Source organism: Salminus brasiliensis, chromosome 1 (assembly GCF_030463535.1).
Source record: "Salminus brasiliensis chromosome 1, fSalBra1.hap2, whole genome shotgun sequence".
Lineage (NCBI taxonomy): Eukaryota > Metazoa > Chordata > Actinopteri > Characiformes > Bryconidae > Salminus > Salminus brasiliensis.
In genome coordinates, this window is record NC_132878.1 from 71,654,160 (window position 1) to 71,680,625 (window position 26,466).

The 26,466-nt window shown below is 37.2% G+C and overlaps 1 protein-coding gene across 1 annotated transcript in view; it reads right to left on the reverse strand.

The window, feature by feature from the left end:
- Positions 1-359: 359 nt before the first annotated feature.
- Positions 360-26,466, reverse strand: part of jph1a (junctophilin 1a) — a 39,858-nt gene continuing 13,751 nt past the window's right edge. The window contains exons 3-6 of the mRNA XM_072688544.1: positions 16,537-16,655; positions 4,601-5,262; positions 3,451-3,547; positions 360-3,318 (exon numbers count right to left, since the gene is read on the reverse strand). Of these exons, the coding sequence (XP_072544645.1) occupies positions 3,467-3,547; positions 4,601-5,262; positions 16,537-16,655 (862 nt within the window). The 3' untranslated portion in view covers positions 360-3,318; positions 3,451-3,466. The remainder of the gene's footprint in view (positions 3,319-3,450; positions 3,548-4,600; positions 5,263-16,536; positions 16,656-26,466) is intronic.

Below are 26,466 nucleotides of genomic sequence, written 5' to 3' on the forward strand. Positions count from 1 at the left end.
TAGATTCACGTTCATCCTCTTCTATTGGCAGTACTTCTCTGCAACTAGTAGCTGAATGCATTCATTATGAGGGATGTCCACAAACATTAAGACATATAGTGCATGTTCTGTCCAATTATGACCAAAAGCCATGTGTTTGACAACCATACCCAAACGGGCTATAGTTAACCCAGTTCATTTTAGCATGCATTTGAGTAATGTGAATTAATATGTTAATACAGATATATTCATATAGATGAAAATACATCCTGGATTTTGTCCTAGAACCAGCAATAAAAAATATATACACAGACTGTCAAACATAAAAATGACAGAAGAGAAAAACTGCAAGGTATAACGTTTTTATTGTTATACACATGTATTCATATCCAGAGTACAGAAGTCGCTCTGGCTGTAATGAGCTCAAAATGCCAGAATATGTTCCTCATATTCCTAATGTCCTTTCCTCAGGTGAAAAAGAAAGAATATTTGCAACTTGTAGGTTCTTCATATTGTAAATCTGTTTTTATTACAAGTGTGTTTTTGTTGAACCTGTGTGATTATTAAGCAGCCATCAATAAAATCATCTGCAAAACTTTAGAAAAATACTGTAAAGCCTTCGGATTATGGACTGTGCTCCATAGAAACTCTTATAAATAGAATAAAACTTTTATTGTTTATAAATGTTTTCTTCAAGCAATAGATGTTTTTAGAAAAATAATTCCATTATCTGCCCTTTGATAAGTTGATGTACGTATGTGTCAGGAAACTCATTAAGTACATTAAAAGAGGCCGTACACATTGCCTTGCCAATAACATATATTCACAAAATAAAATAAAATAAAGGGAAAATAAAAATGGCAACAATGGCTAACATAAGGTAATGGTTTCTTTAAATGAATCACAGTAAAATAACATTTTCTTAACACAGAGATGTAAAATCAGCTAGTGTATTTATCATTTTCAGGGTGTGAAAATCCTATTGTTATGCAATTTATTCATGTAAACTTAAATTCAACTGCAGGATGGCTTCCAACGGCCTTTTAGCCCTAACATGACCATAACTCATTAATGCCCATATCCGTTGCTATCAGAGCACAAAATCTGTAGAAATCTGTAAATATGGAGTTATCTCTTAATTTATCACTAAATTCAGTCTTTTGGTCACATGGGTCTACTGATTTTTAACAAGGCAATGGGAAATTCTATAATAATATATACAATAATCTAATAATAATTAGATTTTATTACTTTAGACCAATCAGAAATGGTTCTCCAGCTTTTTTTTGCATCATACTAAATTTAGGCATTGGACATGAATGGGTAATCATGCTCTGGCTGTTATTGACCGTGATTAACATATTAATCTAATCTGAAATTATCGTTAATGCTGTACTTTCCATTTGGTTTTACTTATTTTTTTTAAATCATTTTAAGTACCTTTTTACAGAGTTTATTGTTTTAATATTTTGAGAATTTCCCCACTGCAAGACTAATAAAGGACTATCTTATCTTATCTTAGTGTTCAGTATTTTTTATGTTTCAGTATTTTGGTATTTTTAATTAGCTAATCCTTAGCAAGAAAGGCAATGTTTTGGTGTAAATTATTAAATGTAGTTTTAATAATATTGGTGCTACATTTTCAATAAGCCATGCTGATTAATAGCCTAACTTATGTGAAGCCCTTTTTTCAATGAACAACAGAAATGCAGTACTAAATCTAGAATAAATAAGCCATTTTTAAAGTGATAAAAGCACATGAATATTATAGTAAATAAAAGATAAGTAAAATCACCACTCTGTGCCAACGACAATGAAATAAAACAGAAAACAGTTGCAATGCGGCAGTACATTCCAAATTCAACAGTCAGAGTTCCCATAATAGAGAATTAAGACAAGAATTCTTTCTTTTTTTGCTTTTTTTGTTTACAAACCTTTTTCACATCCTTCTGAGGTAAACAGTAGTTAAAGACTATTTAAAGGCAACACCCTTGTCCAAGGTACCACACCTTTTTTTCCCTTGTGGCACTACCTGAATTAATTCAACACAAAATCGTCCATGGCTTTGGATATCCAGTATCTCCAACATGCAAGCAAGCTCAGGCCCTCATGGTGCAGTTCTAACCCACGTTTATAAATGACTAATCAATCACTAATTAATTACTAATGCTTTCCCGTGCTTCAATGCACAAGTTAATGACGTCTGTCAATAAAGCTACATGCACAAGGGTCTATATGCAGCCCTCTCCCAAAAGTCAACAGGACATTTTTCTGAAGTAAACACAATGGCTGTCGAATTAAGTTCTATCATGGTTTTACAATCGCACATCTTAATTACCACAGGCTTCACCACTTTGAGTCATGTCATTCTTTTTAGATTTTCACTTCTAATCAAATATGGAAAAAAGTGATTTGTTGGGTGGGTTATATATATATATATATATATATATATATATATATATATATATATATATTCATTTAATTTGAAATTAAGCTTATTGCACATCTCAATATCTCATAAAACATCATTTTATGTGAAACACAAAAAAAACTGACCTCTGACACTGAAAAAAAGCATTGACTGAACTCGATCAATGTACCAAACAATTATAGCCGGAAGTAGTAAAAGTGCTGAATATACTTTATTTATGCGTACACGCTTGAATCGAGTAAAGTCAATGTAGTGTATCGTGATCTTAGAATTAAACACCCCACTCTGTGACTGTGTGAGTGAGGGTAATAACAAACACAAAAGAAAAAAAAGACATCACACACAGAACATTTCAGCGGTCATAAAACGGTACCATGCACAGGGCCTGTCGACTCAAGTCGCGTAAAAAGAACGCAGGCGACGATGGAAGAAGCTGCAGCGGCTCAGTAACGTTGTAAGACCGGAGAGTGACGCCGTCGTGTGTGTTTGGTTTCCTTTGGCCAGTGTGGCGTGATTGCTGGAACGCGACAAAGTTCCCTGAACGAATTCCTCTGGCACTGAGCACACATCTCCCCACTTACACGTCAGAGGGCAAAAGAGCGAGGCAGCTGTTTGTGCCCGTCACGTTAAAGTGCATCTCCGATCTTTTCCAGTAAAGTCTCTGCACACACAGAGAGGCTCCACACTTCAGAGCTGACGGCCTGGATAAGCACTGGATAAGACTATGACCTTCACCTGTGCTTGCTTTTTCTTACCAGGCCGTTAAACATCTTGCTGGACTCCCTCCAAAACGTGCTGCGTATCTCATACTTCTTCCATTCACGATGATTTTATTGCTGCCGCTGCCAAGACCCCATCTGCTTGGTGCCAGTTTGTTTCATAAAGGCCGATGACAGGGAGTTCCACAACTGGAGAATGAAACCAGTGACAGGGTTAAGATGTGCTCCCAAAGTTTAAAGCAGAGAGAAAGCTTCACAACTGTTTATCTCTGTGAGTGAGAAATGTTGCATAATTTAAAAGACATTGAAAAAACTACTTACCTGAATTGCCACTCCTTCATGTCAGGAAGTGAACAAAAATAATCGCCAATCCGATATTCAAAAGCATTACCATGGCAACTAAAACCGAATTAGGACCCTGGAACAGAGAAAAATTGGGTTTATTAAACATTTTGACTGTAACACACACACCTCAGTTTATACCACAATACCCACATTTAGAGTGATATTAATATTCAACCCAAATGAGAGACTGTAACACACACCTCAGTTTATATCACAATACCTACATTTAGACTGTTATTAATATTCAATCCTAATAAGAGACTGTAACACACACCTCAGTTTATATCACAATACCTACATTTAGAGTGTTATTAACATTCAACCCTAATGAGAGACTGTAACTCACACCTCAGTTTATATCACAAAACCTACATTTAGAGTGTTATTAATATTCAATCCTAATGAGAGACTGTAACACACACCTCAGTTTATATCACAATACCTACATTTAGAGTGTTATTAATATTCAACCCTAATGAGAGACTGTAACTCACACCTCAGTTTATATCACAATACCTACATTTAGAGTGATGCTAATATTCAACCCCAATGAGAGACTGTAACATACACCTCAGTTTATATCACAAAACCTACATTTAGAGTGATGCTAATATTCAACCCCAATGAGAGACTGTAACTCACACCTCGGTTTATATCACAATACCTACATTTAGAGTGTTATTAATATTCAACCCTAATGAGAGACTGTAACTCACACCTCAGTTTATATCACAAAACCTACATTTAGAGTGTTATTAATATTCAATCCTAATGAGAGACTGTAACACACACCTCAGTTTATATCACAATACCTACATTTAGAGTGTTATTAATATTCAACCCTAATGAGAGACTGTAACACACCTCAGTTTATATCACGATACCTACATTTAGAGTGTTATTAATATTCAACCCTAATGAGAGACTGTAACACACACCTCAGTTTATATCACAATACCTACATTTAGAGTGATATTAATATTCAACCCTAATGAGAGACTGTAACTCACCTCAGTTTTTTTTTTTTTTTTTTATCACAACCTGTATTTGTTTTTGCAAGAATGCACTGGTGGGTATGGATAAGTGAAAAAGGCAGCAGTGGGGGCGGGTTGAGGGGGCAACTTACCGTTTCTTCTTCTAATACCTCATTGCTGATTTCCATACTAGCTTTCTTGGTATCTGCAAGGCTCTTTGGTTTTATAGATTCCTGTTTCCTGAGCTTGGGCTCCACTTTGGGTGTTGGTGTTCTAAACAGTTTAGGGGGGGGAGGGGGCATCCTGGCCAGGCTGGACTGGGTCATCTCTGGCTCCTCGTCCTCTAGTTCCTCTGGTGGAGGAGCCACCACAGTTGCCTTCACCAGGTAGCTGTGATATGCACTGTGCAGCTGCCCATTGCCCGTGCTAACTGGATTGGGCGCTGGTTCATAAACTTTGGGAGGCTTTGGTGGGGGGACTTCTTGCAGTTTGATTGGTGCTGGTGGTGGTGGTAGCGAGGGTACTTTAGCAATCTCTGCCACTATAGAGGCTCTTTCTTCTTTGCTTATTTTACGGCCTATAGCAGTGTTGTCTTTGCTTATCTTCCGGGTGATGCTGCTGTTGACCTGCTGACTCTTCTTTTTTGATGCGGCCGGTGGGGACGGTGTAGGACTTTGGGCGGGTGAGTGTGATGGAGTTGTGCCACGTCGATAAAAGGGGCTTCCGGATTTCTCTTTTTTCTTTTCTTCCTGTGGTGGGGCCTCAATAATCTCCTCCACGTGCTCGCTGAGTTTTTGCTTGATATATTCCGGGCCTGTGACACAGGAGAAAAATAGTTTGGGTCAGTGGCCAAGAGGGGTGTTGCCATATACATATATGGAAAGCACTTTCTTTTACAGTCCCTTAAGTTCTAGGCATTAACCAGGTATGTGTGAGGTACTCCACAGTACTAGGGAATTATTTTGGGTTCTAAGGTTCTATGTCAGTTTAATTATGTTACACTAAAATATGCAACAGGTTCTAGATAATAAATGAGTAAATGCAGTTAAAAACACCAAAGTGCCTAGTAAAATGATTTTTCAAATACAAGTAGATGTTTTAAAAATCATTTTTTACATAGCAACGGCTGTAATACCATAAATACTATTCTATAATGTCTCTGATATTCCAGGTTCTAGCTATTAAGCTAAAAAAAGCATAAACATCATACATTGGGTAATTACTGGGAGTAACAAAGGTATCCTAACAAACCATACCAAACCATATAAACTCTTTATTACAACCCATACATTATATAAACTGATCACAACCCCTACAGTTTATAAACTCTTCATCACAACCCCTACAGTGAATGATCATTTCATATGGATCTGCCTTTGTCATGCTTAGTGAGGCTATTATAACAACAATATACTGTTCACAAATCAAGGTCAACTGGATTATTAAAAGTCTAATACGTAACACCATACTTATGGAACATGTATCCTGACTTGGCACAATGGCCCTCCAACAGCAGCAACTGAGTAAAGCCTTAGTGAGTTTAGGATTCACTTGACACCTCTTAAGACCCACTACAAAGGGGAAAAAGTATTCTAAACGTTCGGAGGGATTTATGAGTCTACTGAGCATAATTTCACACAATAGCTGATAAGAACCCATCATGCAATATGTGTTTGTGCATGCTCCTCTCCAAGTGAGTTCCATCCGTGCTTTAAATAATGTACTAAGGGCCAAATGAGCTCAAAGCTCAAAATTGCTTTTATCTCTATTTAATCAGAGAACAACATTGTGAGGGTCCAAGATCACTACCATTCTCAGATGGGAAGCTAAAATAGCAGGATAATGACTCCAATCATAACAAGAACTATAACTTCTATGTACATGCACAAAGTATTACCCAGCTGAACTGTTGATTGGACAAAATATTAATTAGCATTTTAGTAAAGCCATTTTTATACAATTGCCCAGTCTTTAAATGTTGCTAACTTCATTACCACATCCACAGAAGCTAACATGTATGCTACCTACAATACAATACCCTCACAAGCCACAATACAGCGCCCTCCACATTTATTGGCACCCCTGGTTAAAAGCCTTCAAATTCTACTTTTATTGCAGAAGCATAATCTCACACTGAATCTTTAACTCAAGTGAATAAAAAAAACATCCCTGACTAAGAAATAATTATTTCTCATAAAATCACCTGTTCCACAATTATAGGCAACCCTAACGATTCCTAGAAAATAAATGTGATTGAAGCATTTCTGTCATTTCTACTGTAGTTTACTTACTGTACTGTAAGTTAATCAGAGTATCTATAAACCTTTAATTATTAATTAATCACTTCCGGTTTCCCTGGGGTATAAATATGATGTGACACAGAGGTCACACATTTCTCTTATCCACTCTCTAACATGAAAAAGACAAGAGAACACACCATTCAAGTAAGGCAGATGTGTCTTGACCTTCATAAGTCAGGCAACAAGAAAACAGCCACTCGCCTGCACCTGCCCATATCTACAATCAGAGGAATCATCAAGAAGTTTAAACAACCGGAACAGTGGCAAACCAGCCTGGACAAGGATGTAAGTTTATCTTGTCTGGCGTAACACAAAAGATGAGTATGCAGAAAAGCACCTCATGCCCACTGTGAAGTATGAGCAAGGATTGGTGATGCTGTGGACCTGTTTCTCTTCCAAAAGTTTCAGGAACCTTGTTAGGGTGCATGGCATCATGGGGTCTTTCATCAAGACAATGACCCTAAACATGTGGCCAAATCTACAGAAAAAAAAATCGTTCACCAGACACAAACTCAAGCTCCTCCCATGGCCATCTCAGTCCCCAGCCCTCAACCCAATTGAAAACCTGTGGGGTGAGCACATAGGAGAGGACCCAGGACTCTGGATGATTTAGAGAGATTGTGCAAAGAGGAATGGTGGAAGAACCCTCTCTCTCTATTCTCCCATCTTGTGAAGGAGAAGATTAAGTGCTGTCTTTTTCCAGTAAATAAATGCACTGGAATTAACGACTGGATTTTTCTCTGTCCTATATTAAAATAAACAAATAAATAATTTAGTTGAAGCCTAAGAACACTTCTTAACAAGGGGTGCCAATAATTGTAAAAGGCGCTGTCGCTAAGCTAGACACCCCATGGTGCTTTATATATATATATATATATATATATATATATATATATATATATATATATATATATATATATATATAATATATATATATATATTCCATTGTCACCCTTCATTCTATGTCATCATTAACACTGTGTATGAACAATGTGTATTACATGAGAAAATGTCTGTTTTGATAATAATAGTTCAACAATTTAACAGAAGATTAACTGAGTATGATAAGGTATCTGTGCCAAGTGTTATACAAAGTGAGAAGTTTCACAGAAAAATCCTGATTCTAACCTTAATAACAGTTTTGTGTGCATGTGTGGTAGCCAGCATAGCCTGGCATATTTATTATAAAATCTACAGGTAAATTCTCCTTCATCAGAAGCTCAGAGTGATGGAGATATATTTCTTCACCCCAATTTTTTTTTTAGCATAATTCTCAAAACCCTCTCAACCTTCAAAACAGCAAACATCACACCGTCATATTGACCAGCTTGAGGTTAACTAACTTCCTTATCTATACAATGGTATAACTGGAAGAAGGGCAACTGGACAATGAGCTGTCTAGTACAAGGTCAAACAGCCCAGAACAGAAGCCTGCAGCTCCTGCTGTGACATGGTGAACCACGAGCTAATGATGTTCCTGGAGCTGCTAAGAGCTTGGGATGGCATCCCGTTTAACAGCTTAATAAAAGAGATAATACATTTCTTTGTTTTGTCCACAGATGGCAGCTGTAAGTTAATACTCAGCACATTTCTGCTCCATTAAGCACACCCAGGGGAGGACGTTAATATATGAGAAAATAAAAACTGACTGGTGGTTTATATCCTCTGAGAGAGTTAAGCGTCCACTGTCCAGTCTGTTCCATCTGCTTAGCAAGTTATAGTGTCAGCATTGTTAAATAACACATATAGCTGCATAAATAAACTAATTCAAAGAAAATGTCACGAAGAACAATGTTCAGTAACACTTAATTTGATGGGTGAGTACATAGGGACATAATATTGAATAATGTATTCAGCAATACCTGAATATATGTGAACATCTTATGTCAATATTCATAAAATGACACCTAACTGCCATAAGGCTCAATGTCAGGACATTCTATTCGTTTGTGATCTAAAAAAAGCGTCCAGCTGGGATTTCTACATCCTGTGAACAGATTTTTAAAGCTTTAAACATGTCCCTAAACGTCCCACCATCTTGCTGATACACATTTACATAAGTTGTACTGCTTTAATCCATCTGTAACAGTGGACACATCATCCGTTACTGTAGTAGCATGCTTTGTTAATGTGTAACTGCCATTTTTAAACACACTTAAGTAGTGCTGTTTGTGTTATGAAGTCCCTATGTAGAAAGTATTTAGATATTTTAAAGGAGCATATGCTTTCCCAGCTTTCTGGGTCAAGAATATGTATCTAGCACACATGTATTAAGAGCACTATCATATGCCACAGACAGGATTATGATTTTTTTCACCTTCTGTCCACAAACAGAAGGTCAGGTCTGACTACAGAGCAGCTGGTCCAGTTTGTGTTTAATCATTTAATACTGCCTAATAGCTTACCTTATAGTAAGTCAATATAGACCAAGTGTTACCAAGGGTTATTCATATTTATGCATTTTTTGTATGCAAACAACATTTTAAGTTGTATAATGTTTTACCTATATAAATATAAAATAACTAAATAATGACTCCTTCCACATTTAAAACAATGGTTTATAATCTAAATAAATGGCTAGTAAAAAAGTATGTATTTATTTATAAATACACAACTATTAACAGCTATTATCAATCTGTTAGATAATGCCTACATTGCTGTGTATTGAGGGCTTTAAGAAAAAAAAAAGGTATCACTTGGATGGTCCACTGTAGATCCCTCGTAGATGCTCACCTGACATTCAACTAACATAAATGTCTCTTCAATGCAACTGAGAGTTGAATGTAAGTGACTGTCTATTGAATGTAACCCTGCACCTAACCATAACCTTAACCTTTCATGGTTGGTTTAGAGTTAGATTTAAGGTTAAGGTTAAGGTTAGGGTTAGGTGCAGGGTTACATTTAATAGACAGTTATTTAAATTCAACTTAGAGTTCAGTTGCATTTAACACACATTCAGTTGAATGTTAGATGAATCAGCATCTGTGAGGCATCTATAATGGACCATCCAAGTAACATGATTAACCAGCCTTAACTGTCTATATTCATTAAAACAAAGTTGGAAATAAGATTATACTCTTGAGATTATAAAACAGCCTCTAATAAATGATCCTGGAAGCTTAGTAACATGAAAACGATCCATTTAACAGTGAAATATCATTTTTAGTATTGCATTAAATATTTCTGTATGCCTTATTAATGACTATGGTTATTCTGTCAGCAGTTAGATGTAATATTTAAGATGTGATTTAGAAACTGTTGGAGCAGGCTTTATAGTTAAGCTATTTGGAGCTCCGTTTTGAAAGTTTGTCAGATTAGATAGACTGGAATGGAGTTGTTTTCCTGAATTTTGAAAAAATTGAAGTCCAGGATGCGGTGGACTATACGATTTGTTGAATGACCCCTTTGCGTTTGTGGGTACATTCTCTTCACTGAGGAGAATCTGAACAGACAGTCTGCACACTGTAAACACAGGCCAGCCTCTCCTGTGGGACAGTGTGTTGCATTTATGAGGTGCTGTGTGTATTTATGTTAGACATGCCAGTGTTGTGGGGGTGGGATGCGGTGAAGGCCACCTGCTTTCTGTGCACCTTGCATTGCGGGGTGAGAAAGAGAGAGAGAGAATAGAGAGAGAGAGGCTGCTGGGGTCGTTAGTTTAGACATCCTCAGTGAAGGAATGGACAGCTGCAGTGATTCAGAGCCCTGCTCACTGTCCAGCCATTCAGCCTTCAGCTCACGACCATTCCAGCTATGTCTTCATTAGTTTCTACTTAAAGACGTATTTGCTCCCCATATAGAGCTTCATTAACGTCACTCCGGGAACGATTTCAGACGCGCTCTGATCAGCGCTGCACTGAAAGGTCACCGTCTGTGCTAATCTGCTATAAGTCAGAAATGTCCATTAGGAGTGCAGCCGGTAGTTCTCCTCACTCTGATGTTTTAATTCATTTACGCTGATACACTGAGGTGCCAGACAGGGCGGCTGATAGCACACATTTTGTTCACATTATATACATCTGTGGGTTCCAGTCAGCTTGACAGAGCAGTGAGAGTTGGAGAAGCTTATAGTGTCAGATTTATCACAGTATCATTTAATGAACAAGCAGACTTTCTAGAAGGTTTAAAAGAGAACAATGAATAGCAAACACACTGATGGTTACGTGACCAATTAGTGCTGGGAAGTGTGACAATCCACTCTTAACAAAAATGGTTCCATATAGTGAATGAAAAGGATTCTTTTTAGCTTTTAAGTTTAACTGAGTTGTCATTGCTTACACAGATCCATTACATTTGCCAAAGAAGCCTTGTTTAAAAAGTGTAGTACTAAACAGAACCACTGCCAGAACCCCCTATATTAAGAGTTTAGTACTGAAAAAAAGTTCCCTGACTCATTACAACAGTGGAACCTTTTTGGTGTTATATACGACTATTTTTCTATAGTTGTATACAGAGTTCTATAGAAATATCTACAAGAGGTTATTCTAAGTGTAACAATAATGGTGGCATACAGACTTGTTTTCTTAAAATGTTCTTGAAAGAACACTATAGAACAGTTTTTTCATCCAGTCAAACACAAACCAAACACTCAAACACCATGAACACACTTTTTCTCATAAAATGTTCATCATATACAAGGCAAACTACAGGACACCTACAAGGGGGGTTCATATAAGATATCTATATCTGTTATCTACTATATCTATATATATCTATATATATATATATATATATACATATATATATATATATATATATATATAGTAGTATATATATATAGTATATAGTATATATACATATATAGTATATAATATATATATAGTATATATACATAGTAGATATCAGTACTGCAGAATTAGACTTTTAATGCAACTCAGTGTGTGAAATGGTGTACTCTAATTTAAGCAAGGAACAGATTATAGGCTGTAAGTTTAGTGCTTTACTTTCCAGAAGAATGAAATAGTCAGTTTGCAGATTTTTTGGTCTTTCACTCATGTAATATCAGCTCAACATTTTCACCTTAAAGCCCTCTGCCTAAATATCTCCCTTGTGTCACCAAAACAGCTCTGACAGGTCAAGGCATGGACCTCACAAGACCTCTGAAGGTGTCCTGTGGTATTTGGCATCAAGATGTTAGCAGCAAATCCTGTAAGTTGAGAGGTGGGGCCTCGTGGATCGCATCAATGAGCCTTGGGGGCCCATGACCCTGCCACCGGTTCACCAGTTGTCCTTCCTTGGGGCACTTTTAGTAGGAACTAGCCACTGTGTACTGGGAATAACCCACAAAACCTGCTGTTTTGGAGATGATTTGACCCAGTTATCTAGCCATCACAGTTTGGCTCATCAGAGTGGCTCAGATTCTTATGCTTGCCCATTTTCCCTGCTTTTAACACATGCACTTTAAGAATTTACTGTTCACTTACTGCCTAATATGTATATCTAACCTTTTGACAGGTGCCACTGCAACCAGGTAATCAATGTTATCAACTTCACCTGCTAGTGGTTTTAATGGCATGACAGATTGGTGCATTTATCACTGGACTTGCTTCATACATTGCATTCTTCCAACACTGTAATGCTTAAAAGAGGGGTATAAACTGCAGCAAAGGCAGTGGGCCAATGGGCTTAAATATCATTGCACTACCTTCAGCATAACATACCACATACAGAATGGATGGAAGCATGAAATGAATGAATAACTGAAAGATAAACACATTACATTCATAAAACCAAAATATCCCCTGCCTTTTGACCAGCCTAGAGATGCTGAGCTGATATAATTGACACATGGTTTGATTTCACAGTGGATATGATTGATGTGTGTGATATTATTATGTGTAAATGCTGGTGTTTTGTATTGAGGCTAAGGTGCAGGGTTACAGCTGCCTTGGAAATATCCCTCCGAGCTTTGTGTTCTTACAGCGCAAACACAGCGCTTCATTGTAGTCATAGAAACAGCATTCAATAGCCACAGTCTTACATTACATCTGCCTGTAAAACCAGTTTCAGTGGCTATTCAGAATGAGCACAACACGAACAGTGTGCTCCAAACCGAAATGCCTATAGCGTAACATGGCCAGAAGAGCTGTCCTGAAACGTAAAAGTGTTCAAGTGACACAAAAGGACCAATTTGCACAAAGACTATGCTTATAACGGCTTTATGAGTGGTTTATAGTTATTTATAGTGTATTAATTAGGTCATCATTCTTTGCAAATTATTAATAAGCAGGTGTAGCACATAAATAAAAGGAGCAGCAGTGACCTGTAGATTTAAGCCTTTCAAATTTAAGATCTCTCTGGTTCCTGACCTTCTCCATCAGATGGTGCTCTACCTGTCGGCTTCAGTGGAGATCTGTTCATAACTTTTTACAATTTCACAACAACAGCAGCCTTTATTAGAAATCATCATTAGGCTTTTATATCGCCAACTCTCAGATGAATGTGGTCTATAACATGTTCATTTCTGTTAGCCCAGCAGCTGGTTTCCTATTTTGCAATGGCTGAATCACAGATTTAAGAATTTCCTGTCACTGTTACCCTTGAATGAACTGCTAATGAATAGCAGTAAGATACTTAAGACCTAATTATATCTAAACTCTCATTGTGTACCATTTATAAACCCTTTTTAGGGTAGTCTTATTGTAAAGCAACGTGCATACATATAGAACCAGTATAAAAAGAGCCAGATCAATGTTTCTATATAGAACCAGGTCAACTCAAGGAATGCTTAACTGATTTATTGCATGGTTCTTATGAGTCACTGCCTCCACAAGTCACAGATGATGGCAACATGAGGGAAACCTAGGGAACAACAATCATGTAGTTTTAATGTTATGGCTGACTGATGTAAGATAATGTTATTTATTTTGTACAACTGCAATTAAATTACATAAGACCCCTATGTATACAGTTTGAAACACCTCTTTTACTTTTACATGTATTCATATTATAGTAAAAATGACACAGCCACAACGTATAGTGCTTTCAGAAAGCCTCTGTTGTGGTTCTCATCACTGTACAATTCCTGACTGAAGACTCAGGAATATAAAGCAGTACAAACAGAACAACAGCAGCTCAAATACATTACTGAGATTATGTAATCTCTCAGATTACAGTTTATGATATCATGCAATCTGTCGATCATAAAAGAATGTTTTCTAAAAGAAAACATCCAGTCCTGCTTGCATATTATTTCTGATATCAGCACTGAATCTTTATTAACCAATCAAAACACATCAGTACAGCAGGTCAGGGGTGAGAAACCTCCCTCTGGGATTTTCCAATATCCACCAGACACGCTATATATATATATATATACATATATATATAATGTATATATATATATGTGTGTGTGTGTGTGTGTGTGTGTGTGTGAGAGAGAGAGAGAGAAATAGTGTAAATAGTGATCTATCCTTACTGCCTAACTGTTAAAATCCGGATCATAGAAATGCAATTATAACAGGTGCTGACTGATAAACATGACATAATGGACCAATGAGCAATGGCGTCTGCATGGTTAGACTGTTTCCATGGTTGCGCTACACCCATTTCTAGGGCAATGCTATACCTGTTTCCATGGTTACTAGGGATGCACTATGTTTCCACACTAACTACCTCCTACTACCTGGAGGATTTATACTGCTACCAACACTGTCTAACCTAACGACTAAATAGGTGGCTATAAATCCTGATATTTATGTTACACAATCAATATAAAAAGCTTGAAGGAGCAGCGTTTACTTACTGTATAACTTCCCTTTGGCTCAGGCAAACTTTCAGCTGGACAGAATGTTCTGTTAATTAGCATCAGGTCCAGGTCCGTAAGCTCTGGAAATACTGACCCTACAGATTGTGCAAGGTGCGGATTTGCTCCCGCTAAACACTGCCAGTATCAGTTTAGTATCAGAGTTCTCAATTACAGACATGATACTGTCATTTGGCGCCACTATCGGCACTGACGCCGACACTGTATTTAACACTAACGATTATACTACACCCATTACATTACGCCAACATGGTTACATTACAACCTTTCTATAGTTACGCTACAATCTATTCCATAGTCAGCCATTAACAACACCAACATGGTTACCCTAGTACTGAGGTAACCAAGGTAAGGTATACATATTTTTGCCCTTGGCCTCGATGATGACCAGGTCAGTGGTCACTGGAAGGGGCTATTCAGTTACATGTCTTTAGTAAGAGGTCAAGCCTGGTGATCACGACCCCTCAGCCTGTGCACCTGTCAGGGTTTACGACTGAATAGACAGATATATGAGCAGCTTCTGTCGCCCAGACCCCAAATGTAACCACAATAAACAGCAAATTTAGTCTCGGTTCAACACTAAGAATGTCAGAAATGTGTTTAGTATCAGGCCTCAGCTCTATAGCCAGCCAGGACAGGACTGGTACAGACTCCATATTTATAGATAACTGTGTTGCATACTGTATGTTTTAAGAGATTACTTAACAACTCCACAAGGTTTAAGGCGATGATGTAGCACCATGCTAACTGGTGGAGTATACGCTTCCATTACTTGTTATCTACGTTAGCCTCATAGCTCTGGTGCTAAAACTAAAAATTAACATGCTACTAAGTTTAGATGCTGAAACGTTCAAACATTATGGTTTAAGGAAGGACAACCAGTGAATTGCCACTTAAACTGTATGTATATTATATTATAGATTACATATAGAGTCAAAAACCTTGTATCACTAAAATTGTTTACTTAACTTTACAGAAAAAGAAAAAACCTTACTAAACTAAGTAAGTACTGGTAAACATATTATATTCCAAGTCAGTTTGGAGCATTTCTAGTGATCTATTTACCAAGGTGTTAACAGCAGCTGGCAGATTCAAATGATGTATTATGTAAAGTTTAGGCGCTGAGCGGTTTAAACATTGAGCCCTAACACGCTGTACTGAGGTTGTATTTTCAGCTCATTGGACACTTTGGAATCTGCACCATCAGGCTTAAAGAGAATTTCACAGCACTGCTGCTGAGGGGCGGGTGAGTGTGTGTGTCTGTGTGAGTGTCACAGGAAGCTCACTGAGCTTGATTTGTGCCGGAAAACACTGGATCCTGACCTGGTACCTATTTTAGTGGCCTCCTTCTCTGTAAAATAGATCCTTGCAATAGAAGGGTAAGAAGGGGGGTAAACTACTTTTTACAAGCTTCAGTTTATCTAGAACATACTACTAAAATCGTTAGTGAGCAGAAGTTAGCTCTAATATAATAGTGTAGCACTATTAAACTGATGTGGTTTAGAACATAGCATGGCTTATTGCAGTCCAGGGGATGGCATTGAGTGTTTGTGTGTGAGTGTGTGTGTTTACATAGCCATGGCTGCAATAAATCCAAAGAAAAACAGCTCTAACCTACATAACCAACAACAACTCTATGGTTTATGTTTCAAAACTGGACAAAAAAACTCTTTATAATAACAGAGCCCAAAAATATCACCTTAAGCATTGTCTAATAGTTTGTTCCTGGTTTTAATAATAAAGTAATTCATATTTAATCAAGCACAAAAAACACAGCTGCACGGTGGAGTGTCCAGGAACCACTTTTATCTAAGCACAGTGTGTGGTATCACTCCGGTCTGAAAGCAGAGCAGTGCTACAAATCAGGACAATATAATAATGGATGATAATGTAGTTCCAGTTTTAGTTCAAATGTTTAAATACTGTCCATTCAAGCTGTTTTACTGAATGGTTTTGCAAGATAAACTAGTGTGTATGTGGAACTGATCTAAAGGACAAATGTGCAAGTGTGTGTCCATGTGCATACCTGGTTGGTGGAAGCTGGGGGATAATTCTCTGGCCACAGCTCTGGCCAGGTCGGATTCATGACAGGCTGCGACTGCAGCCTGGTCTGCTGCTTCACTCTTCCCTCTGGCATGGGTAGTCCTGTGCCACAATCATACACACAAAGTGGGAGAGACACCATTTATTATAACACAATTCATCAGTGTAAGTACTCTACACTCTACACATCCTCTACAGAGACACACTACTGCACATTTCAATACACAGTTACTGCTTATTTACTGTTATTAAGTTAACATACTGAAAAAAAAACAATTCTGTTTCATATTCATAAAACATTTTAGATTTTACATTGAATTTATTTTTAAATTCATTAATTAAAACAGGAATTGTGTCTTCACTTTTGTCCAGAGAAAAAGTTTCCTGTATAGGAATTGTTTGCTTGTATACAATTTGAACATCAATAACACATACGATTTTTTATGGGGTGCAAACATTTGCTCATGACTGCATTAATATCAACTTCAAATATTTATAGTAAGGCTTGACCAAGATGAAACTTGTGGCAAATACTGTTACGGAGTGGCTGTTAAGGGGTATAACTTAGTATAAGCTCAAATAATTTATATTTATGTTTTACATAATGCAGTAGTCTTAGTTAAACAGTACTTTACTAACTGATGCTGTGGTCAGTTCTCAGTGGTCACACTTTTTAACCTTAAATAAAAATGTCAGATTACAAATGTAAGAACGGTCAGTTTTGATTTTAAGTTCATTTTAGAAAATCCATACTTTGGAAAACTAAATTTTTCACATTTTTCACTTTTTACAAAATAAAGCAGCTCAAAGTAATATAATAGTGATAACAGAAAATACAAACATTTAAAAATATAAACATAAAAAAGATTTAATCTTTAAACCATTTTTAATCTGTTAAACTTTAGTTCCGCCCATTCATACAGCAGTTTCAGCTCTGAGTGTGTTTTTGAATGAGGGCAGCCAATCAGAATATAGCTCATTCATATTATAAATCAGTTACATAACATGCATAGCAGTTATACCAACCTCAGATTAACTGTAAGGGATCGTAAGTTTTTGGAAAGGCCATGTGCAAAAATAAATGGTGATACAAATGTTATAACACACCTCAAGTAAAATGTATAAAATGGAAAGGAAATGTAGGATATGGGCCCTTTAATATAAGATCTGAAAAGTGTGGAAAGCCTTGGGATGTTAAGACCCCTAAAGTATTCTTTAAACTCAATAGTCCTTCTGTATGTTGGGGATATTCTCTGATCTTGCTTGTGTGTGCAACCAAGTTTGTAAAATGTGTGTGTGTGTGTGTGTGTGAGGCTGGAGGGCAGTGCAAGTGACTAAGTCACTGAAACAAATTTGAATTATCATTAAAAATGATGTGGCCTGAATTTGGTTGTGGTATGGGGGGAGGGAGGAGCGGGTGGTATTGTCTGGGAGAAGGGAATAGATAGTATTGAGTGTGTGTGTGTAAGTGTGTGTGTTAATATTGCCATGGCTGCAGTAAATCCAAATAAAAACAGCTCTAACCTACATCACCAACAACAATGGTTGGTGTATGATTCATGTTTCAAAAAATGTTTCATTTTTTATGCAACTATATAAACAATTTAAAACATATTACATTAAATTGCTTAATGTATTATCTATGAATATCAAATGACTAAATAATAATTAACAAAATCTTACTGATGACTTTTTTTATTTCAAATATTAAAAAAAAAAATTCTTTATTTAAAATATATTGTTGGTGTCCTTTAAATAAAGGGATAACAATCTATATTTTAATATTAAAATAATACATATGTTACAAGTACTACTAGTGGTCATTAACAATCTGTTGTATTTATGTTGTCATTTATTAGTGAGTTATTATAACCAAAAGATTTTATTGAGTCATCCTGGACCTCTCATCACAAATGACTCTCACAATGTAAAGTAAAGTAAACATTTTCAGACTGCGTATTAATATAATAAGTACAAAGAAAGCTCCTTATCTGAACAGTAAGTGTTGATTTGCTCAGTCAAACAATACTTTTAGAACAAATACAAATAACACTCATCAGATGTAGTGGTTTTACACCACTGAGTTTATTAAAACATCTTCAAAGCTCTCCTCATGGAATAGTATTACATATAGTCATCATCCAACACCTGGTTTGGTAAATTAGTGCTTGTTAAATCAGGTGAGCTGTTGATGGAATTGAGAAAATCCATGCGCTGGCTGGGGGGCGTCCAGGAGAAACCTGGAACCAAGCTTTGTTCTTCAAGCTAGCTCAGAAGACATAAACTACTTTCTTAAAAATGAGAAACTCCTGTTAGTTTTACTGTATTTATTGCGTTTTACATGCAAGAAAGTTTTAAATGTGCCATAAGCACTTCTGTCCATACACACACTTCTGCATATGACTGTATATGGGACCCTGCGTCCTGACACTGCGTAAAAACTAACGTTGTGTGTTTTGGAGCCTCTGCGCCTCTGTAAGGTCAGGCAGAACTGACCCTGTCATTTTTGTCAAATCCTGCTTTTACAAATGGACGGGAGGCGATCAGACAAAGAACTTAATCCAGTCTGAGGCACAGGAGCACTCCCCGCACACTCAGCCCAGAACACACTCTTTGACTCATTACAATAGTGGAACCCTTTTTGGTGCTATTCAGAACCATCTACCAGATGTTTTCCATTACAGAGAAGAACAATGTAACCAGACCATTTTTTTATCATTTGAATAGTTATTTGAATTATTATGGTTATTTGCTATGGAAACAATGTATTCAGCACCAGGTTTTGAATCATGTAATGTATGGTCCTGATCATGAACAAAAAGTAAAAAAAAATACAAACACAAGTCACATTCTCTACAGGGACACATTTCTGTACATTCTGGGCAGTGGTGGCTCAGCGGTTAGAGCGCCGGGATATTGATAACAGGGTTGTGGGTTCGATTCCCGGGCTCGGCAAGCTGCCACTGTTGGGCCCTTGAGCAAGGCCTTTTACCCTCTCTGCTCCCCGGGCGCTGGAGTTGGCTGCCCACCGCTCTGGGTGTGTGTGTGTACTCACTGCCCCTATCACATGTGTGTGTGTGAGTGTGTGTTCACTACCAGATGGGTTAAATGCTGAGGACACATTTTGCTGTACAGTGTACAGTGACAAATACGTGCACCTTTACCTTTTCTAATGCACACAATTATTGCTTATTCACTAAATTTACCATGGAAGAACAATACTTGCTCATAATGCTGCACTTATAAAGATTATGGCTTATTTTTTAAGGTTACTTAAAACATCATCAACACATTTGAACAGGGGTACATGAACGCTTGCACTGGATTGTCTCTAAATATTGCCCTCAAATTTATGACCCAAATCTAGCATGTATAAATAAAAACGACTATGAAATATTGGTGGTGGTATCCAGTTAGTATTGAATATCACACTACAGTATTTCCATCCAGTGGTATTGCAGCTGGGAACCACACATGGGATACGAAAAACATGCAAAAAGCAAATATTTACAACTAATATCAGCTAAAATATGAAATTAATGTAGTGTTGGTGTTTTACCTGAACAACTAAAAACCAAAGAACTACACCAACATCATCAATGCATCAGAAATCAAAATGCCCCAGCTGAGTTTCATGCTGAGGGGTTTACGATGCTTTAGTGTTTAGCCTCTGGGCAGCTTTAAGGAGCTACACACCACACTGAACGCTAGCTTACAGACACCAGCCACAGTGACCTGCTTCTAAAATCCCCTACCCCCCCCCCCCCCCGCACACACACAACACAAACTGTTCTCATCTTCACTGAGCGCTCCAGCATTAGGCGGATTTCTGTTTTTCCCTCAGCGTGTTCCAGCACAAAACTATTATGCAACATGGCTCCAAAAGGACAAATAAAATGCTCTAAAATGTATGTCCAGACAGGAGAGATAGAGTTTAAAAGAAGAGATGCAGCAATACTAGCTTTTCTGTTCCGATTTCAATACTGATTAATGCTGTCTTAAAGCTCTGCTCCGCTTGAAACTAAGCTGCTTTTAGTTTATTTTTTTGTTGAGCATCTAAAAGTGGACTATCATACTTAAGCTATTCACACACTTCACTACCCCACAGGATGCAGCACACATCTAACACATCACACAGTGCAAGTGTATGCTTTTTAAGGACGGCTCTGTTACAGGATCCAATTCTTTCTTTTTTTTCCTTCTGATATCCCCATTAATAACATCCATATGCATCTGCATCATTCGTACACATACCCATACCTATTAATACCCATCAACATCCATCCCCACCCATCCATACTTGTAACTATCCGTACCCATACCCATCAATACCATCCATATGCATCCACACCCATCCATACTCATAACCATTCATACTCATCAGCACCATCCATATCCTTCCACACCCATCCATATTCATAAACATCCATACCCATCAGTACCATCCATTTGCATCCATACCATTCATACTCATATGCATCCATATCCATCCACACCCATCCATACTAATAACCCTCCATACCAATACCCCTCAGTAAAGGTAAAGGAAAGATAAAGGTAACTGATGGTACCCATCAGTACCATCTATATGCATCCACACCCATCCATTTGCATCCATACTCATAAGCATCCATACTCATAGGCATCAATTACATCCATATGCACCTACACCCATCCCTACCCACACCTGTTAATTCCCATTCTTATCAATGCCCATCCATATCAATCTATACTCATCCATTTACATACTAATCCATACCCATCTATATCCATCCATATCCATCAATCCATCAACCTATCCCTATCAATGCACAGCTATTACATCCATATTTATATATACCTATATCTGTAAGTGCTGATATATAAATATGTCAATCCATAATTATCATATCCATAGCCCCAACCATCCATGCCTAACCATACTCATCAGATTTAGAATAACTTCTGTAAAATACACTGAATATGCAAATTTACGCAAACATACATTTTTAAAGTATAGCAATATAACAAATACAAATATTTTATTTCAATTTGAAAGGGAATTAAAAATTCTGTTTGAGGAAAAAAATATATTTATAATAGATATTTTTATATACAATTCAAACATTCCAAAAGTAATACAGTTGAATTACAACCTTCAGTAAAACACATGATGCTTTATCATGATACATGACTGTACTTTACAGCCCTAGTGCACCCAGATCTTAACAGTCCTGTCTGATGATGATGATGGATGTGAATGTTTACGACTTCCTCAAACGCTTCTGTGCACAAAGCAGAGTCTGTGCGGGTCATTCAATTCTTACAGTATTAAAATGCATGAGAGTCCAGACTGCTATCTAAAATAGATCACCACTGCCGGACACAGAACAACATACAGCCTCGCATTTTCACACACATGACCGTCTGTTCCTGGCGCTACTTTAAAGGGCCGCACGGACGCCAGTGTGAGTGGTGTGAACCCGAGGATCATGCCGGAAGTGATGAAAATCTCAGACAGAAAGTTGTCAGGTCAGTTTGTCAGTGAGAGTGTAAGTTCCACTAGTGTGAAATATTTCACACTATACTGCTAACACCTGCTCAGCCATTCACGCTGCACTGCTAACAGAAACACTGCTTATAATAATAATAATAATAATGGTATTTTTATTATGATAATATTACAAAAATACTGTACTCTTTTAATACTCACATTAAAGTGTAAATAGCTCAAATACGCTGTGAGTTTTAATGAAAGTAAACCACTTTAAGTAGGCTCTGATCACAGCATACCAGAAAACCCCCACAAGAACCTTCTGTTTTGGAGATAGTCTGACCCAGTAGTCTAGCCATCACAATTTGCCTCTTATCAAAGTGGCTCAAAGATCTTATCAAAGATCCTTATGCTTGTCCATATGTCCTGTTTTTGACACATCAAGAACTCAAGAACTGGTTACTTGCTTCCTAATATTCACCTCTTGATTACAGATGCCACTGTAATCCCAACAACCAATGTTATTCACTTCACCTGCCAGCAGTTTTAATGTTATGGCTGACTGGTGTATAATAATAAATTGGATGGCTCTTTAGAGAATTGGTTTTGTAAACATTGGTCCTTTATTACACTACACTAGCTGAAATATACTTTTCTGTAATTATACTACAGTACTGCACATATACTGCATTATACTACACTATATTCTTTTACACTTAACTATACTGTACTGTCCTGCACTATACGATACCTAACTATATTAAACTACACTGCACTATACTATACTAAACTACACATTCACACACACTCAAACAAATGGTGTTCCTGTAGCTGCCCACGTCAGATTCAAAACCCTGATGCTGGCCAACAAAGCCAACAATGGACCAGCCCCTCCATACTTGATGGCAATGATCAAAAGCCGATCTGTACCAAGTACAGCTCAGCTTGACCCACCATCCCTTAAAATCCACGGAAGACTGGCACCAAAGTGGTGGAACGAACTTCCCCTGGGTGTCTGAATGGTAGAGTCGCTCGCTGTCTTCAAATGCAGACTGAACCCCCCCCTCTTCCGAGTGTTCTTGGGCGAAGTGTGGTGTCGAGTATTAAGGTCTCCACACTGACTTTAGTGTTTAGTAGTGTCTAAGCATAGGTATACTTTTGGATCCTAGTCTATACAAACTAGCTGAGGTTATTTCTGAGTAAATAGCGAAGCACTTTTGTAAGCCGCTCTGGATAGGAGCGTCTGCTAAATGCTTTAAATGTACATGTGTGTGGGACTGTTTTAAGATCCCCGTTTCCACCTGTACCTCTGGAGGGGTTATTTTCTATATATGCATGGCTATAGTTAATAACAGAGCTAGGCTAGATATCTAACAACAAACTAAATAAATCAAACTAAACTGGTGAAACTGGAAACAGCATTGAATCATTTTCATAAAGAAACCTGATCAAAACTACCAAAACTTCAAATGTAGACATTCTTTTGACCTTAATGATTAATTCATACTTTGGAACATTCTTGCTCTAATTTCTGCATGCACCCCTCTCAAGACTTCTAGGTATTTTAAAACTCAGCATCCTCTAATTTCATCGTGCTCTTGAATTTCACCTCGTGCATGACCTCGTTTCTGACCACTGGTCAAGTCAGACCCTACTTGAGCTGTTAAAGGAACAGTTAAAGCCATAGTTCAGGACAAACTCAAACATACCCATTGCCCCCTTATTTCAAATGTAGCCAAAACATGTTTGGGGGTCTGAAAATAGCTCCTTTGTTCAGTAAATTGTTCAGTAATCTGTAAAGTTGTTCAGTAATCTGTAAAAGACATGATTATGCGGTTTATGACTCGCTGTTATCTTTAAACATGGAAGAAACTACAGACAATTTTTAGACTTTAAGATGCTGCGACTGTCTTTAGCTATTATATATACTTTGGGCCATATTTATAGACCGTGAATGTCTCATTTACTGTCATGAACCACATAAGCAAGTCTACTGGAGATTTACAGAACAACTCTACAGGATTTGTGATTGACTAAGACATACAGTTAACACCATCCTCCATCTAATAAGCTTTGATTGTTATCTACATTAACCTTATAGCTACAAGACTACAGCAAGTTTAGTGCTTCTTAATATTTGATGGGGCTACAAGGCTAATGTAGAGAACAAGTAATAGAAGCTTATACTCCATCAATTATAACTGAAGTTGGGAAATATATGCAGAACAGAATATGTTCAGTAAAGATTGCCCCAGTCACACATTAATACAGTACACCTACATAATTATCAGACTAACACTATGCAGACATAAAATAACATACAATTATACAGTTATCACATTACTGTACATGTGCTGTATGCATTTGGTCTTGGTATGCATGGCCGATTTTATTAACTGCTAAAGCCCAAACTCAAATTGTCTACAATCACTTATGTCTGGTATGATAACAGCTATTTGCAAATTAAGACAGTGGTGTTGGCCTCAGCATGAGAAGTACATGTGTAAGAACGGTAACATACATGTTATTAAAGCAATGCAAATTCTCCCATACTGAATTCAATACGGGTGATATAAGGACATGTAATCATTATTGTGATTACTTACATCACAATACACTTTTCTAAGCATATAATGTGTATGAATATCCTTAAATCCCCTTCATCCCACAGATACATCTATGTAGTATTAGGCTAACTTGCTATATCTCTATTTGTTTTTCATTACTGTGTTCATAAATTTTATTGTGCTATCTGGTGTTGACCAGAGGAGGATGGGTTCCCCTTTTGACCCTTGGTTACTATCAAGGTTTATTCCTGTAGGTTTGCCTTGCCACTGTCACTGGATTGTTCACTTGGGGCTCAGATCCAGATCTCTGTCATGCTGCTTTGTGGCCTTGTTAAACCCTGTTCAAGTTAAAAACTTGAACTTAAGCTTAAATCCTTCAAATGTAGCCAAAACATGCTTTTAGTTTCCTTTATCTTTTACACTGGAGTTAAATTAAATGACATTATCAAATGTATCACACTCGCTCAAACATTGAAGGCCTCTTTCAAGAGCACTTAATTCAGCCCTAGTTTTAAACTAGTGATTGCAATTAAATATCTTGCTTTTTTACACAGTGCAGGGTGTGTATCTAAGTATTGGTGTTTGTGTATCTTTTGTTTCTAGATATTCATATTTTATATTTGGTAGTGTTTAAGCTCTCTAGCCAAGGATGTGTTCTGAGTAGACAGCGAAGCACTCTGGATCAGAGCGTCAGATAAATGCCATTAATGTAAATGTTTAGGATCACAATATTCAAGACCAAACGATTATATGGCAAAAATTTAATTAAATACTTATTATTTCTCTCTTTTGAAATCGATATTATTAAGATTATGTATATAAGAAACTGCAAAGTAAGAATTTTATTATACAGTGTAACTGCTTATTTCTGCTGTGCATATGACAACAAACTGTTAAATCTTGAATCTTGAATAAGAACCATAAGTTCAGCTAGAACTATAACTGAACTTAATGTGTGGTAGAAAAAAACAGTGTAAAAACATAGTGAAGTGTGGCTTCACTTTGTGTCTTCATATGTTAGTGGTAAATGCACAAACAGAAGGAAAAGTGTACAGTACATAGGGGTGGGCTATATGGTAGATGATAAAGACATCTTCACAATATATTGACACACATATCGACAAAATACACTATTAGTGTCTGAGAACCTTCTTTTAATATATCAATACAGCCATGTGCAAATGTTTGGCACCCCAGTCGAATGTTTTAAAAACATACTAAACTCATAATAATTGAACATTTTTACAATAAAAACATTGAATGTGGTGTGTGCAAAAGCAAAAGTTTATGTTTTGTTAATATGTAAATCAACTAAATATGTCATTTGACCAGGTGTGCCCACACCTTTGCCTAAGACTACATTTTCTTTTGTGTGTGGACAGCCTACATGTGCAGCAACAGCAGCAGTGAATGCTGCTGTGCCACATCACAGTTCTAACCCCTTGGCACATGCCTCGGCTCTCATTTCCAGGGCTGTTTGGGACTCATATATTGCAATTTGTCAGCACTGCGGACCCTGCTGAGGCGGGAGCACAGGTGAGAGAGGCTAAAATAAAAACATACAAACTGAAAACACATACACACACACAAACACATACTGCATCTGTGTACCTACTGAAATTAAAAAGGCAACTCTACAGATTTTCATAATTCTCTTTATGTAAAGTCATAATGAGGGTTTAGTGTGAAATGTTTCAATTTACTACAGAGTAAGAATTGTTCACAGTGGTGGTGTATAGAACCAGACAACCAAAGAGATGCTTCCCTCACAGACATGTATTACACTAAACGGCTGCAAATATCAACATTTCCTGAGACCAAATGACGGTGCTATTAAACTACTCCCTGCTATTAAACCAATCACTGCTATTAA